At 40.3% G+C, this 15,296-nt stretch overlaps 2 protein-coding genes across 6 annotated transcripts in view; one reads left to right on the top strand and one right to left on the bottom strand.

The window, feature by feature from the left end:
• The window catches only part of SMC4 (structural maintenance of chromosomes 4), a 35,409-nt gene extending 30,694 nt beyond the window's left edge, over nt 1-4,715 (bottom strand). Inside the window, exons 1-4 of one of the 2 annotated variants that reach the window (XM_019023793.4) lie at nt 4,256-4,715; nt 3,039-3,182; nt 1,913-2,091; nt 1,112-1,303 (exon numbers count right to left, since the gene is read on the bottom strand). In XM_019023793.4, coding sequence (XP_018879338.1) covers nt 1,112-1,303; nt 1,913-2,091; nt 3,039-3,177 — 510 coding nt within the window. In that variant the 5' untranslated portion in view covers nt 3,178-3,182; nt 4,256-4,715. Of the gene's footprint in view, nt 1-1,111; nt 1,304-1,912; nt 2,092-3,038; nt 3,406-4,255 lie in introns of both variants that reach the window. The other variant, XM_055381921.2, reaches the window with a different exon arrangement.
• Nucleotides 4,693-15,296, top strand: part of IFT80 (intraflagellar transport 80) — a 144,443-nt gene continuing 133,839 nt past the window's right edge. For 2 of the 4 annotated variants that reach the window (XM_063704339.1, XM_055381923.2), the window contains exons 1-2: nt 4,693-4,859; nt 12,357-12,454. The gene's annotated coding sequence lies outside the window, so the exon portion shown is untranslated. The remainder of the gene's footprint in view (nt 4,860-12,356; nt 12,455-15,296) is intronic. The other 2 variants (XM_019023796.3, XM_055381922.2) reach the window with 1 other exon arrangement.

The raw sequence follows: 15,296 nt of genomic DNA, 5'->3' as shown, positions 1-15,296 counted from the left end.
TAAAAAGCTGCAGCTTTTTAAAATGATGATTCAAAGAAAAAGGAAGGAAGGTAGTAACCGGGTGATACACTTTAGTTTTTTTGTGTGGGAGGGTAAAGAGTGTGCCGTTAATTTAAAGTAAAAAGAATCACAAAGAAATAACAACTAAATTCCCTTGATTTTCTTTTAAACAGATTTTTAAAAAAATCAATTGCAAATCTACTTTAACACTTTCCCTTAACCTTAAAAATTCTGTCATACTGAAGCAAAGGCTTCTAAAATTTAGATAAATCAAATGTAATTAATATGCAATGGAATAAAATCTGATTTCCTGGCAATCTATTTTCCAACCCAACTTGTACAATAGAAAGCACAAAAGAAACCAAATTAAAATACATGATTCTGTGTAATTAAAGCACTTTGTATTAAAAAAAAAAGGAAAATGAATTCAAAAGACAAATCACCTCCCAATTTCATTATGTAATTAGTTTTCTATATTTTTAGGTTCCATCGAGTCATTTTTGAACAATCAATTTCCTACATTATTAAACAGAAGAGAAAAAGTCTCAACAGGTAAATAATCTAGACATTTTACCTGTAGTTGTCTCCATTTCTAGAAAACAAACATTAGCTTGTCCTTCCCCCATTTCTAAAGGACTTAATTACAGCAGTAGTCAAACTGAAGCAAAGCTCTTTCATATCACAGATACTCAGGGGCCACTAACATTAGAGTTAAAATGCACTGAAATAATGAAGATGGTAAAACCGGCTAACTGCTACATTTTCAAGTTTAGCTAATTTATTCTAAAGCAATCAAAATATAACTTTAAAAATGAACTGAATATTTATAGTAAAATAATGCCTATTTAGTACTCAGGACCCTAAAACTGCTCAATGCTTTTATTCCAAAAAGGATTACTATGAACTATTTGTAATTCATTTCTTTAGCTAAAAAATAAGTATTTTAACAGGCACCACCACTCCCCCAAAATAAAATACGGTCAGAGATAATGAAACCAATGCTTTCCGCTATAATTACATACAAATTTCTTAAAGCCAAAAATAAAATATGTAATGCATTTAAGTCCATTTTCCTTACTTGAACTTGCCAATAACAGTAAAAATCCCTTACCTTATCAATTATCTTTTGAAAATGAACTTCTACTGTACAACTCTGAATGTCCTTGTGTTCATCAGAATTATGTATTAATACTGAGAGTTTTTTAGATCTTATTTTTTGTGCTCGATAGCCAAACACAAAAAGCATAGAATCAATAACATTGGATTTGCCACTGCCATTTGGCCCGATAATACAGGAAAAGCGCTGCATTAAAAAAACAAAAACAAAACACGGAAAAGTTCATAAGGTCATGCTAATACTACTGATTTTAACTGAAACTGTTAGATTTTTTTACTTGCAGTTAAAAACTCCAAGTATTTAAAAGTTCTCATTGCTAATCACAGGCATACAACTTGAGTTTTCTTACATCAAGTTCTCTCTTAAAAGCTTCAACATTCAATAAGAATGCTCCAATTCTAACGCAGACGTTTCAGAAAACTCATTTTATAGTTAAATTATCTAAGGGTTCCATAGAAGGCTTTAAGAAAAAAAAAATTATCCAAAGGAAAATACTCTTTCAAACAGAAACACACACCGACTCCATTCAATGGAAAACTTTATAGCTAGAGGTACCAAAGATAACCAGATAAACAAAAGATAATTTCAGTGTTAAAATCATATGAAACGTACGTGTGTGTGTGTGTGTGTGTGTGTGTGTGTGTGTGAGACAGAGAGAGAGACAGAAAGACTATCAGGATAAATAGGGAGTGAATGAATTTTAGGATAGTTACAAAACTGAAACATCTTATAAAGACGTATTACCTTACAATAGTTATTTAAAAAGTTATAAAATAGTTATTTCCATACAAATACCTTATGGAAAGGTCCCAGAATTTTCTCCCCAGCATAGGATTTGAAGTTCTGGTTTACAATATGAGTTATCATAAGCCGAGGAGCTCCAGCTTCATTGGTCATTGCTGGAGGCGGGGGAGGAGGAATGCTATTCAAAATCTCTTCTAAACTTCTATTATCAAGTTCCTCACTTGCAGTCTCTAAGTCAGTGAAAGGAAAGGAAAACGAAGGCAAACGGGGGGAAAAGCCTACATTAGTGCAATTAGTTCGGAGAACTAATGACTGCCCATCTTTAAAGTAGGGGATGGAGGGATGTTATTTATGAAACTTAGGAGTCTATATTTTCCACTTAAATATGTTATTATCTTAAACTCATGGGGGTGACTAAACCTTCAGCTTGGTTTTACTAAAAAAGAAATTCTTGAAAGAAATGCCACCGGTCACAAAATTCTATATACCTATACCTCTTAAGAGTCAAAACACTACATCATAGAGCAAATCTGGGAAAACCGTAACAAGCTATTTCCTGCTGCCTATCCTAAACAGGAGGTTAAATCCTAAGGCTCTAGATGCAATTCTCCGTACCGCTGAGCACCTGGAACCTTCATTTTGGAAACTCATGAACTTCAGCGACACTGCCACGAGGGTTTAATAATGTCACCCAACTCCTGGACTCACAAAAGCTACAGTGGCTTCAAATAAATTATCGTCTTCTCTTTAAAGGCAATCTAAGACCACGGAGGTGAGGTTAGGGTCAAAAAACTTTTCATCATGCTCACATAGTCATATTGATTGTCTCTGGGAAAAAAGTCCACTTGCTCTCTTGATTGACCGTCTCGAATTTAGCGGAAATACAATAAAGATATTGAATTTTTGTTTGTGACCTGTACCATTCCACAGGTCACAAACAAAAATTCACAACTGAACCCGTTTGCTCGCCCCCATCCCTTCCAGCGCCGTTACACCAAAATTGCACGGGAATCCTATCTCAAAGTTGCCAAATGGCTTTCCTGAGCCTCTACCGGACCGACACCGGACCTTCAGATGTCAACTCCGGTCTCAACAACCCCAGCCAGCCTCGGGCTGGGCGCGTTTGCCTGCCAGTCCCACAGCGCGCGTTCCTGCCGAGTCGCGGCGGGTCACTCACCTGCGGCGGTGGCTGGGCTCTCCGTGCGGCCGGACGGCGGCTCAGGCTCCGCGTCGCTGCTGGCGCCGTCAGGGGACGGCGGCGGCGGCCCTTCCTCTCTGCGCCGGGCAGTGGAGGGCTGGGTGCCTTTACGGGGCATGGTCGCTGGGGCCGGGGGACAGCCGGGAGCAAGTCAGCCCGCGGGCCGCTACACCGCGCCCGCCCCACCCGGAGAAATCTCGGTCCACCGGCTTCCGAGAGCCCCGCTTAACACTCCGCTTAGAAGCAGCGGGACTTCGGGAAGGGAGCCATCGAAAGACACGAGTGGCAAGAAGGCAGGACTGGTTTCTTAACAAGACCTATGTAAGTGGGGAAAAACTAGACGTGCCTGAGGATCAATCAACGATTGAGCAACTGCTTAGTTTGTTGTTGTTGTTGTTAAGGCTCTCCACCCGTCCGCCCATAGTATAAGCGTATAATATTCGCTAACGCATTTCTAATTAAGGAACTCCCATACGCCAGCATTTCTGGACATTCCCACGCTTTCGGGGCCAGGGATGCAAGCGCGCACCGACGTGGAGAAACGAGTTCGTGTCCGGGTCAGGATCCCGTGGCTAGCAACTCTCTCCAGAGCGGTGAGGACTAACTGGCTACTTGCCGCCCGCTTTCGTCTGCCCGCCCTTTAGCTCCTGGCGCCGTTGACGGCCCGGGGCATAACGAAGTCTCCCTCCTCTCCGCGGTCGGACCGCGAAGGGCGAAGGCTGGGACTAACCACTAGCAACTTCAAGTCGGACGCTGGCAGCGCTTGCTAATTTTGGAGTGGCAAGAGTTTGTCTCTCCAGCTCCCCGGGCGGAGTCCCGTTGGACAGTAAACCATGAAAGGTCACCAGCGAAGGCTGAGACCCGGTGACTAGTCCGTTGGCAGAAGAAAGAGGGGTAGGGGGAGACGCCCTTTTCCAGATAGAGACTAGGATTTTTTAAAGAAGAGATCTGCGAGGCTCGGGGCCTCCCCGAGACGTTTGAGTAGCTTGGAAAAGTGGCTCCCGGGAGCTGCGCGCGGGAGCCCGGGCCGCCGGGGAGCGGCCGAGGGGGGAGGGGTGACAGCAAGAGAAATCTCCCAGCGGCAGCTTCAAGCCCGGACTTCGCCGCTCGGGCGCAAGGCCTCTATTTTCCAGGCGCTCGCGGACAAGGCAGGAAGTAAGAGCGTGACAACCTGACCAGGAAGAGAAGTACTTTACCTGCAGGACAGTCCACTCAGACCAAGGCTGGAGACGGTTGTGTAGTACCCACCTCCCCGCTCCTACCGGTGTTTCGGCTCCGGGTCCTTCACTCGAAAATGGCGCCTAAAATACAAACTCGAACGGAAATTCGTTACAAATGCGCGCAATGATTTCTGGGATCCACTAATTTGAAAAAAAGTGCGGCGATTATCACCGCCATCTTATTGTCGCTCCTGCGCATGCGCGAACTCCTGGCGGGACCTACGCGGTAGAAGTTTCTACTAAGTGAAAAGGAAGAGCGAGGGATTCTTTTCTCTGTGGTCTACAGCAGCAGCACTATTATTAAAAATATTTGGAAAGACAACCTGGCAAGTTTTGAAAAAGATTTTTTTAAAAACCGTAGGGTTCCGCTCACAGTGGGAGGCGGGGCTCAGTGGTCCAGAAACGCCTCTTCAGAAGAGGGCGGGCTCGCCGAGAGGCGGGGTCTCGGGCCTACTCGGATGACGTGCCGCGTAGAAGTATCGCGGGAAGAGGAAGGGAGCGTAACTCTTAGAAGTCACTATGGTGACGGGGAGGTACCAGGTATTTGAGAGCAATCGCCACCGCTTTCCTGGAACTTGAGGTAAATCCCTTCACCTCTGGACCTGGTGAGAAAAGGGTTTGGAAGTTGTAGCCATCACTGGATCCCATCTTTCCTGTTTTGAAGCTGTGTGCTTCGTGGAGCATCATTTTCTGTCTCCCTGGCGGCAGCGGGGCTCCGGGTGTAGCTTTTGGGATGCGAAGGAGGAAGCCCTGAATTTTAAGGGAGTAGAGAGACAACTGGAAGACCTGGATTCGTGATAGTCGACATGTGAATAGCGCAATAATGATTTTCGAGATCATTGGTGTTACTAGTGAAAGGTTTCGGACTTTTAAAATGATTTGACTAAAAGGCTCTTTAATGGAAAAAACGACTCGCCAGTGTTCTGGTTACTTTTATGAGGAAATTATCGATCAGCAAATATTCCCTAAGTAGTGTTTGTATACATTGCCCTGGGTAAGGCATAATTAGAATTAGTAAGCAAGTTTGGCGATTCCTGTTCCCCGAGAACTTAGTTTTAGTGGGTTTTTAACCTGAGGTCTGTGGATCTGGTGGTAGGTGATTGCGCTTCAGAGTTCATAACTCGCCTGACATTGTATACATAATTCTATGTGCATTTTTCTGGGAAGTTAGTTTTCCTACAACTTTATAATCAGAATCTCATACTTGCTCCTAATTCCCTATATTGTTAAAGAGCCACTGGCTCATTTGACTATCTCCAGTATTCATGCAACAACTCTTACGTACTTGACATTGAGAACTACTAGCCTCCTTTTTTTTTCTTTAACTTTTGCTTACTTAGGGTCTGGCATGTTAAATCACCATTAAATCTGCCTTTTGAATGAATTTACATGATCACTCTAAATACATTATGGTTCTTCCCTGGAAGAGCATGAAGTCAGGTTCAGTGATTCTCAAAAAGGTGTGGAGAGCCACCCCCCTCCCAACCAATTGTAAGAATTTGTTGAGGTTGGGAGACTGGTGTGTATTGAATAAGCATAGACTCAATATCGTGATATATCTTTATGTTTGAAGTTAAAAACGAATTGTTGTTTTCATAAAACAAACTACAGAAAATAAACCTTAATGAAAAAAAGTTTTTTGGCTGGTAAGCATACCAAGAAGATATAAGGATTATCTTTCAGGGCTTCTGGAATTTTTGCATTTCCAAAGGTTGTAAAACACCACAAAACCTGAGTTGGAGAGGTATCAACTATGCGGATCGCCTGAGGTTGGGAGTTCGAGACCAGCCTGACCAACATGGAGAAACCCCGTCTCTACTAAAAATAAAAAATTAGCAGGGCATGATGGCGCATGCCTGTAATCCCAGCTACTAGGGAGGCTGAGACAGGAGAATATCTTGAACCCGGGAGGCGGAGGTTGCGGTGAGCCGAGATAGTGCCGTTGCACTCCAGCCTGGGCAACAGGAGCGAAACTGCGTCTCAAAAAAAAAAAAAAAAGTATAGACTAAATTGAGTGGTGTATTTGGGGGAACAGAGCACAATGTAGTGGAAAGATGTAATATAGAAAACAGAATCCCAAGTTCCATCATTTTTTGGTATATGCTTGACAGTTTCCTCAGTTTGTCAATCTTGAGAGTATTTATTTATGAAACTAGCATATAATACCTGTCTCATCATACTGTTTATGATTGTTCATCTAGCACATGCTCCATAAGGATTTGATTTTGCTGTGTTTATGACATTGAACTTATCAAAGTATGCTAAGGATGAATAATGGGATATCAAGTTAGAGGAAGGGTAGCTCCTGAAGGATCTTGAAAACCAAGTCAAGTATGTTAGATATGATATGGAGGAAACAGCTTTTAGAACAATTCTGAGCCAAGGAATGACTTGGTAAATATAGGAAGAATAATTAACAGTAGTTATGTGGGGTATGTTAAAGGCGAAAGAAACTGAGATCAGTCTAGGCTTTAGTTAAGATTGTTACTATATAACAATAAGTGAGAAGTGCCTAAGTAGGATGGAAAAAAATCTGGAGTCATTTTGGGGTAAAAATCTGTAGCTTTTGTAGATTGTGATGGTTCAGAGTATAAACCCTTGAAGTCAGTCATATACTATTCTTTGTGTATCCTTGAATTAGTGATAAGGTATAGGAAGAACGATAAGTCACAGAAAATATAGTTTTGATAAATCAACTGACTGATGGCCTTAAATTTAATTGAACCTAACCATTGCCCACTCAGAAAACTATTTTGAAAAGGGGCATAAACCAGGTTGTATAATGAGAAAACATAAGAAACAGCTACAGAGTAGACTTAAATCTGGAGATTTATATATACCACAAAAATAAGACATTCAGAATAAGTATAAATTTTGAGAAGATATTAGAGTCACAAGAAATAAAGACTTTTGGTTGATTGTTGCCAATATTTTGGACATATCTCATGAAATTAACAGAGTTTAATTACAAAGAGAAGCTGGCCTACCTGGAAAAGACTGGGTTACAGTCATTTTGGAAAGTATTGCTGTAACTGGGTCTTATCTTCCTAGTCTAAAATGATCTGTCAGTAATCTCTATCTGCAATTTCAGGCAGTCTTAGAAGGAAAACCTCACTTTTTACATTAGAAAAAAATTATACCCCGCAGGAAGAAATAAGTTCAAAGAGAAAAATTGGAATTAGAATTAAAATCTTCATTTTCAGTTCTTTAAGTGCAAGGTTTTTTCATCATTTTAACAATACGTGTTTTGTTTGCCTTCTAATGTCATAACATTTCAGAAAGGCTGAAATTAGATTTCTGAGTAAATATTTTAAAAGATTAAATTTGTAATTGTAAATATTTAGATAAATTAGATATTAACTAATATGAATTTATGTAAGTATTGTATAAATATTTAGAGAATATTGTGTAAGATTAATAAATTAGATATAGACACAGTACAGATAGAAGTGAATATTCCTCTTGATAATATAAGCACCTTGGTATATTAATGTTACCGAAACACACATAACTTATCACCAAAAACCCAGGAAGCTAGAAGGCAGAACAGCTCTTTTTTGGAAATATCATTTTGAAAGATAAGTATTTTTTATTCTGTAGGTTGGAATTCTGGAAAGATATATTCAACAAGCAGTAGAGGTAGAGAGTATGGCTTAAGAGAGAAAATAAAATGGGTAGTGTTGTAAGAATAACTGGATCACTAAAAATAGGTTAGGTTTTTAAGATTGTAAGTGGAGAGAAGCTAGCACCAGACCAAGGATATTAAGGAAATATTCATTTTTAGAATGTAAGAAGAGTAAATAATTACAGTAATATCTAGGATAGGAGCCTGTTTATTACAAGTGACAGAAAACCCAATCCAAATTGTCTTGAGAAAAAACAAATATTGTCTCCTGGAACTAAAAAGTCAGGTGACTATAACTGGATTAAGGGTTCAGACAAAGACACAAGGATTTGGTTTCTTTCCTTGCTTTGAACTCCATTGTGTTGGCAGTATTTTCAGGTTCCGTATGATGGCCTCTAGCACCTTTAGGCTCTCCCCTTGCTGTGGTAAGATAGCTACAGCAACTCCAGCCTCATATCTTCTAAAATTAAAATCCAAGGGGGAATGAGAGTTTCTCTTCCCTAGCATTGATTTGAATAAAATTCCTGGGCCACCTGTGAAACAGTCTGTGCAAAGGGAATGGAATGCTCTAATTGGCTTAAGTCTGGGCCTCATGCCACATGGGCTAACAGTGAGGAAGTGGTTGTTCCAAAGAGAAATTCTTTTTAGGTGGGAAAAGAGTGACTATATATATGCAGGGTGAAAAAACAACTTTCACTGGAAATACTAACATTTATTAAGTGCTTACTGTGTATTGGGTACTCTACTGGACACTTTACATACTTTATCTCATTTAATCATCATAACTAATTTGTCAGGTAGGTATTATTAGCCTCATTTTACATAAGAAAGAAAACAAAGTATAGTATCTTCATGAAGATAAGCCAGGTGAGAGTTTTAATAAGAAAGGGATTCAAGTGTGGAGAATGGTGATCTTATAAAAATATTATTTATTAGGGTTTTATAGAAATGCAGAAATGCATAAAAATTGGGTCATAATCCTTTCACTCAGATAATCCTATATTAAATATATAAGTGGATAGATTAAATAATACTGTGAGCATTGTTGAAAACTTCAAACAGAACAGAAACATATAAAATTAGAATTTAAAGCTTTCCTTCTCATCCCAGTGCCCCCACCCTTTTAGGGGTCTCCATTATTAAGTGTCTTGCATATCCTCCCAGAAAATGTTTTGGTATCCACCAGCTTAAATATATCTCACTTTTTCTTTTCACAAAAGGAATTGAATCATATAATACAGCTGTATACCTTGGTTTTGTCATTTAACATAGACATCTTTCTATATCAACATGTACAAATTCATCTCATTTTTAAAATAGTTTTTTTTTTTCTTTTTTGAGATGGAGTCTCACTCTGTCACCCAGGCTGGAGCGTAGTGGCACAATCTTGGCTCACTGCAACCTCCACCTCCCGGGTTCAAGTGATTCTCCTGCCTCAGCCTCCCGAGTAGCTGGGATTATAGGCGCCCGCCACCACGCCCAGCTAATTTTCATTATAAGTATAGCCAATACGAATAATATTGAAGTATGGCTATTAATCATAGCTAGAATTTCAAGGAAATGTAAATACCACATCGTACACATACACTTTCGCAAATGCATACAGGAATTGAGATGGGGTGGGAGTTGGAGGTCTTTACTAATTAAACCATGGTTGTCCAACCCATGATCCATGGGCCACATGCGGCCCGGGACGGCCTTGAATGCAGCCCAACACAAATTTGTAAATGTCCTTAAGACATTATGAGATTTTTTTGTGATTTTTTTTTTCTTTAGCTCATCAGCCATCATTAATGTTAGTGTATTTTATGTGTGGCCCAAGACAATTCTTCCTCCAATGTGGCCTAGGGAAGCCGAAAGATTGGACACCCCTGATAAAGTAAACGGCCATACTGTTTCCTGTGGCTAAGACTTTGAGTCCGTGCCTGGAAATGGTGAGCCTGCTTCTCTCTCTTTTCTACTGTACAAGAGATCTCAGCTCAAGTGTGCAAGTTCTGTGATGGCACCAATCTGAATAAAAGGCTTGCCTTTCTCCTTTCTTCTTTCTCTATTGGAGAAGAGACACAGGAGTCTGGTCAGAGCTATCAGTTTAGGGGACCGTTGATAAAAACTGTACTTCTTTTAATAGGACCTTGGTTAGTAATAAGCCAGCCTGCTTTCTCTATTAACTAGTATGCAAGTGACCCAAAGAAAACTCGGTATAAATATGCTTGTGATCTAGCTCTTGAATTTCTTATCTATTCTTCACATTCTTGTTCACTACTAGAGATTTTTCTGCCACTTCTTATCTATAGGTACATTCTTGTTGACAAGTCATGGTCTCCCTGTTTATCATCTAAAATTTTTCTTATTGTTAGTGCTTTTACCTCTTAGTTTTATTTCCTAAATCTAATTCTTTTATTTTCTTTTTTAAAAACCATCTTTTTTTTTTAAAGCGTACAGTTCAGTGACATTAAGTATATCCACAGTTGTGCCACTGTCACATCCATTCATTCTTCCATCCATCCACAGAACTCTTCATCTTGCAGAACTGAAACTGTACCCATTGAACAATAACCGCCTATTCTTCCTTCCCCTAGCCCCTGGCAGCCATCATTCTACTTTTTGTTTCTATGAATTTGACTACTCTAGGTACCTTATATAAGTGGAATTCATACAGTATTTGTCCTTTTGTACTAGCTTTTTTCAATTAGCATGATGCTTACTTAGGTCTAACTCTTAATTATATTTTCTTGATTTTAACCCTTCCGTATTATAAACACATATATCCACACAGGGATGTAAAATCTATGAACATTTAAATTTCTAATTTTTGATAGTATTTCAGAGTTCTGTAATGAACAGATTTGAATATACAGACAGTCTCAGACTATGATGGTTTGACATGATTTATATTGACTTTATGATGGTGTGAAAGGAAAGCACTTTTCAGTAGAAACTGTCTTTAAATCTCTGGGTGAGATAGGAAGCCACTGAAGAGTGTTCAGCAGTGGTTTATTTAATCTAATTTGTATTTTTTAGAGACAGGGTCTCACTCTGTTGGCCAGGCTGGGGTTCAGTGGTATGAACATAGCTCACTGTAACTTTAAGCTCCTGTGCTCAAGCAGTCCTCCTGCTTCAGCCTCCCCAAGTAGCTAGGACTACTGGCATTCACCACCATGCCTGGCTAATTATTTATTTTTTTGTAAAGAAGCGGGGGGGGGGGGTCTCACTGTGTTGCCCAGGCTGGTCTTGAACTCCTGGCCTCAAGCAGTCTTCCTGCCTTGGACTCCTAAAGTGCTGTGATCACAGGTGTGAGGCATTGTACCTGGCTGTGGTTTATTTTAAATCAGTCACATGGGCTGTTGTGGTGAGCATACATTGTAGAGTGGCTCAGAGGCTAATTAGGAAGCTGCTGTAGTAATTCTGCTTAAGATAGCATCTTGGATTGCGGTCATAGTGGAGGCGGTGAAATATTTTACATTTTGAAGATAAAGCCAACAAATGTTTTTATTTACAAGTTGGATTTGGTATGTGAGAGAAGAGTAAATGATGACTTAAGTTTTTGGTGTTTGTAACTGGAAGAATGGAATTGCCATTTACCAAGATGGGTAAGAATGTGGTAGGAGCAAAGTTGGAGGGAAAATCACGGTTTTGATTTGGATCTTGTTAAATTTGAAATGTCTGTTAGACATTCAAATAGAGGTGTCAAATAGATATAAAAGTGTGGGGTTCAGTGGAGAGGTAAGAACCAGAAATATGAAATTAGTAGTTGTCACTATATGGTGAATATATTTACATTCATATTAAGCTGTAAAACTGGATGAGTTCACCATGGCAGTGAGTGCAGATACAGAAGAGGTACAAGGACTGAGCCTACCATTTAAGGCTGGGGATATTAGGAGAAAGTAACATTTGGTTATTCCCTCTAATTCTCTGTAGTTCCTTTCCCTCCTTAAACTGCTAGTGAAGTAAATGCCAACACCCTTATCAAGATTGAAAAGAAATCCCACATAGTTCCATATGCTGCTAGAGGACTGCCCCTTTTTCCCTTATGAAAGTCTGTATCAATGCTGCCTAAGAGAGCAGTTCCAAGAAGGCTATGGTTTAAATTGATTAGCCACCTTTTCTCAAGAGACATTTGGGACTACTGTGTCATACCTTACATCCCTGTTTACCTCTGTCTCCACATTCAAGATAATTCCCTGCATTAGTTTGTTATTAGGATTAGCTGTTGATGACAGTAACTTAAATATGATGCAACTATTCTCTATCACTTAAAACTTTGATGGTACAGCATTGATGTGACTTTCCACAAGGTCAGAAATCTTGGCTCTTTTTTATCTTGCTGTGTTATACATGGCCTTGATGGCATGGCATGGGGAGTGTCACTCTTCCGAGTTTTTATTTGCCAATTATGCTGTGATTTTATATAATTTTTTTTTTGAGACAGAGTCTTTCTTTGTTGCCCAGGCTGGAGTGCAGTGGTGTGATCTCGGCTTACTGCAACCTCCACCTCCTGAGTTCCAGCGATCCTCCTGCCTCAGCCTCCTGAGTAGCTGGGATTACAGGTGCGTGCCACCACCCCGGCTAATTTTTTGTATTTTTAGTAGAGACGGGGTTTCATTGTGTTAGCTAGGATGGTCTTGATCTCCTGACCTTGTAATCCACCTGCCTCGGCCCCCCAAAGTGCTGGGATTAAGGCGTGAGCCACTGTGCCTGGCAATTTTATGTAACGTTTATAAGAAGTAATGAAATGGGTTCCTTAGATAACTCACTGTGAAATTAGGCAATGTGAACTTAGGTACGTACTATTACTGTTGGGCAGTATATCTGATGCGGGGCAGGCAAGCTCCAAAACTGGGAGTTAGCCCAGGAGTGTTCTTGGCATGGCCCAAGAAAGAATTCAAGGGCAAGCTGGTGGTGTTATACAGCAACTTTTATTGAAGCAGCAGTGTATAGCAGCAGCAGAGGTACTGTTCCTTGCGGAGCAGGGCTACCCCATAGGTAGTGTGCCCAGAGGAGCAGCTCAAAGGCACTTCTGCAGTCATATGTGTGCCCACTTTTAGCTATATGCAAATTAAGAAGTGGGCTATGCAGAAATTTCTAGAAAAACAGGTAACTTCCTGGTGTTACCATGGCAATAGTAAACTGATATGGCATACTGATAGGCATGTCTTACAGAGAGATGCTTTCACCTCTTCTGTGTTTTAGCCAGTCCCCAATCTGGTCCCGTGTCTGAGCTCTGCCTCCGGAGTTGAGTCCTGCCTCTTACCTCATTTCTACCCCTCACAGAATATAAAATCCAGATTGGGCCAGTAGGTTGATGATATTATAATAGCCACTGTTGGTTTCAGTATTATTAATGCCTTGTGTGGCCACACCTAGTTTCAAGGGCAGCTAGGAAACATAGTCTTTGTTCTAGGTGGCCAGATGTATAGCAAAACTTCAAATTCCTATACCACAGAAGCAGGGATGAATGGATATTGCAGGATAGCCAGCTGTTTCTACCATCTCCAACCATCTATCTTAAACCATTAGTTCTTCACCATCTAAATTTTTTTGGAACTCACTGTGTGTCATTAGCCAAATCAGTCCTCCACTTTTATTCTGAATGATCCCTTTACTCTCAAAGTCTAACTTAAATCTGGTTGTTTCCTAAGGAAACTGCTTTTCTTTTCTTTTCTTTTTCTTTTTTTTTTTTTTTGAGACGGAATTTCCCTCTTGTTGCCCAGGCTGGAGTGCAATGGTGCAATCTCGGCTTACTGCAACCTCTGCCTTCCGGGTTCAAGCAATTCTCCTGCCTCAGCCTCCTGAGTAGCAGGGATTATAGGCATGCACCACCATGCCCAGCTAATTTTTTATTTTTAGTAGAGACAGGGTTTCTGCATGTTTGTCAGACTGGTCTCAAACTCCCGACCTCAGCTGATCCGCCCGCCTCGGCCTCCCAAAGTGCTGGGATTACGGGCATGAGCCACCATGCCCGTCCCTGGAAACTGCTTTTCTTATAGATCTCTCAAGTAGAAGCTATTTTGCCTCCCAAACTCCCATATGTCAGAGTCTTATCTCTCGTTACTGTATCTGGACAGTTGATTCTGTTTCTCCTTCCTGTCTAAAATCTCCTGGTCCCTGTGAAACAAGTCCAGGATGTGGAGAAATAGGAACACTTTTACACTGTTGGTGGGACTGTAAACTAGTTCAACCCTTGTGGAAGTCGGTGTGGTGATTCCTCAGGGATCTAGAACTAGAAATACCATTTGACCCAGCCATCCCATTAGTGGGTATATACCCAAAGGACTATAAATCATGCCGCTATAAAGACACATGCACACGTTATGTTTATTGTGGCACTATTCACAATAGCAAAGACTTGGAACCAACCCAAATGTCCAACAATGATAGACTGGATTAAGAAAATGTGGCACATATGCACTGTGGAATACTATGCAGCCATAAAAAATGATGAGTTCATGTCCTTTGTAGGGACATGGATGAAATTGGAAATCATCATGCTCAGTAAACTATCACAAGAACAAAAAACCAAACACCGCATATTCTCACTCATAGGTGGGAATTGAACAATGAGATCACATGGACACAGGAAGGGGAACATCACACTCTGGGGACTGTTGTGGGGTGGGGGCAGAGGGGAGGGATAGCTTTAGGAGATATACCTAATGCTAAATGACGAGTTAATGGGTGCAGCACACCAGCATGGCACATGTATACATATGTAACTAACCTGCACATTGTGCACATGTACCCTAAAACTTAAAGTATAATAATAATAAAAAATTGAAAATCATTTTTTAAGGATGATTTCAATCACCATTTTTGTATATAAATCTAAGTAGATGACTGAAAATCATTATGAGATCTATTTAGAAAAAGGGTAATTATCCCCATCACTTCTCCATTTAACAGTTCAATTTGGCCTGTTCTTAAGCCTGGAAAGGTTGAATGGAACCTCATAATGGCTTATCTCAGCTTTAATTCTTGGTCCCACCCATTAAGGCCCATGTATTAATTTCATATTATTGCTGTAACAAATTACCATAAATGAAAGGGCTTTAAATACCCAACTCTATTATATTACAACTCTGTAGATGAGAAATCTGACTCGGGTTATGTTAATATCAAGGTGTTGACAGAACTGTGTTTCTTTCTAGAATCTCTAGGGGAGAATTTGTTTTCTGGCCCTTTCCAGCCTCTAGAAGCTGTCCTCATTACTAGGCTTGTAACCCCTTTACATCTTAAAAGCTAGCAATGGCCAGTTGAGTCTTTCTCATGTCACATTGCTGTGATGCTGACTTTTCTTCTGCTTCCCTCTTCTACATTTAAGGGCCTTGTATATTTATTTGGGTTCACTGGATGATCCAGAATAATTGTCCTATTTTAAGATCACTGGAATAT

The sequence above is a fragment of the Gorilla gorilla genome, chromosome 2, assembly GCF_029281585.2.
Source record: "Gorilla gorilla gorilla isolate KB3781 chromosome 2, NHGRI_mGorGor1-v2.1_pri, whole genome shotgun sequence".
Lineage (NCBI taxonomy): Eukaryota > Metazoa > Chordata > Mammalia > Primates > Hominidae > Gorilla > Gorilla gorilla.
Note: the sequence above shows the minus strand (reverse complement) of the source record. Positions and strands in the feature narration are given on the sequence as shown.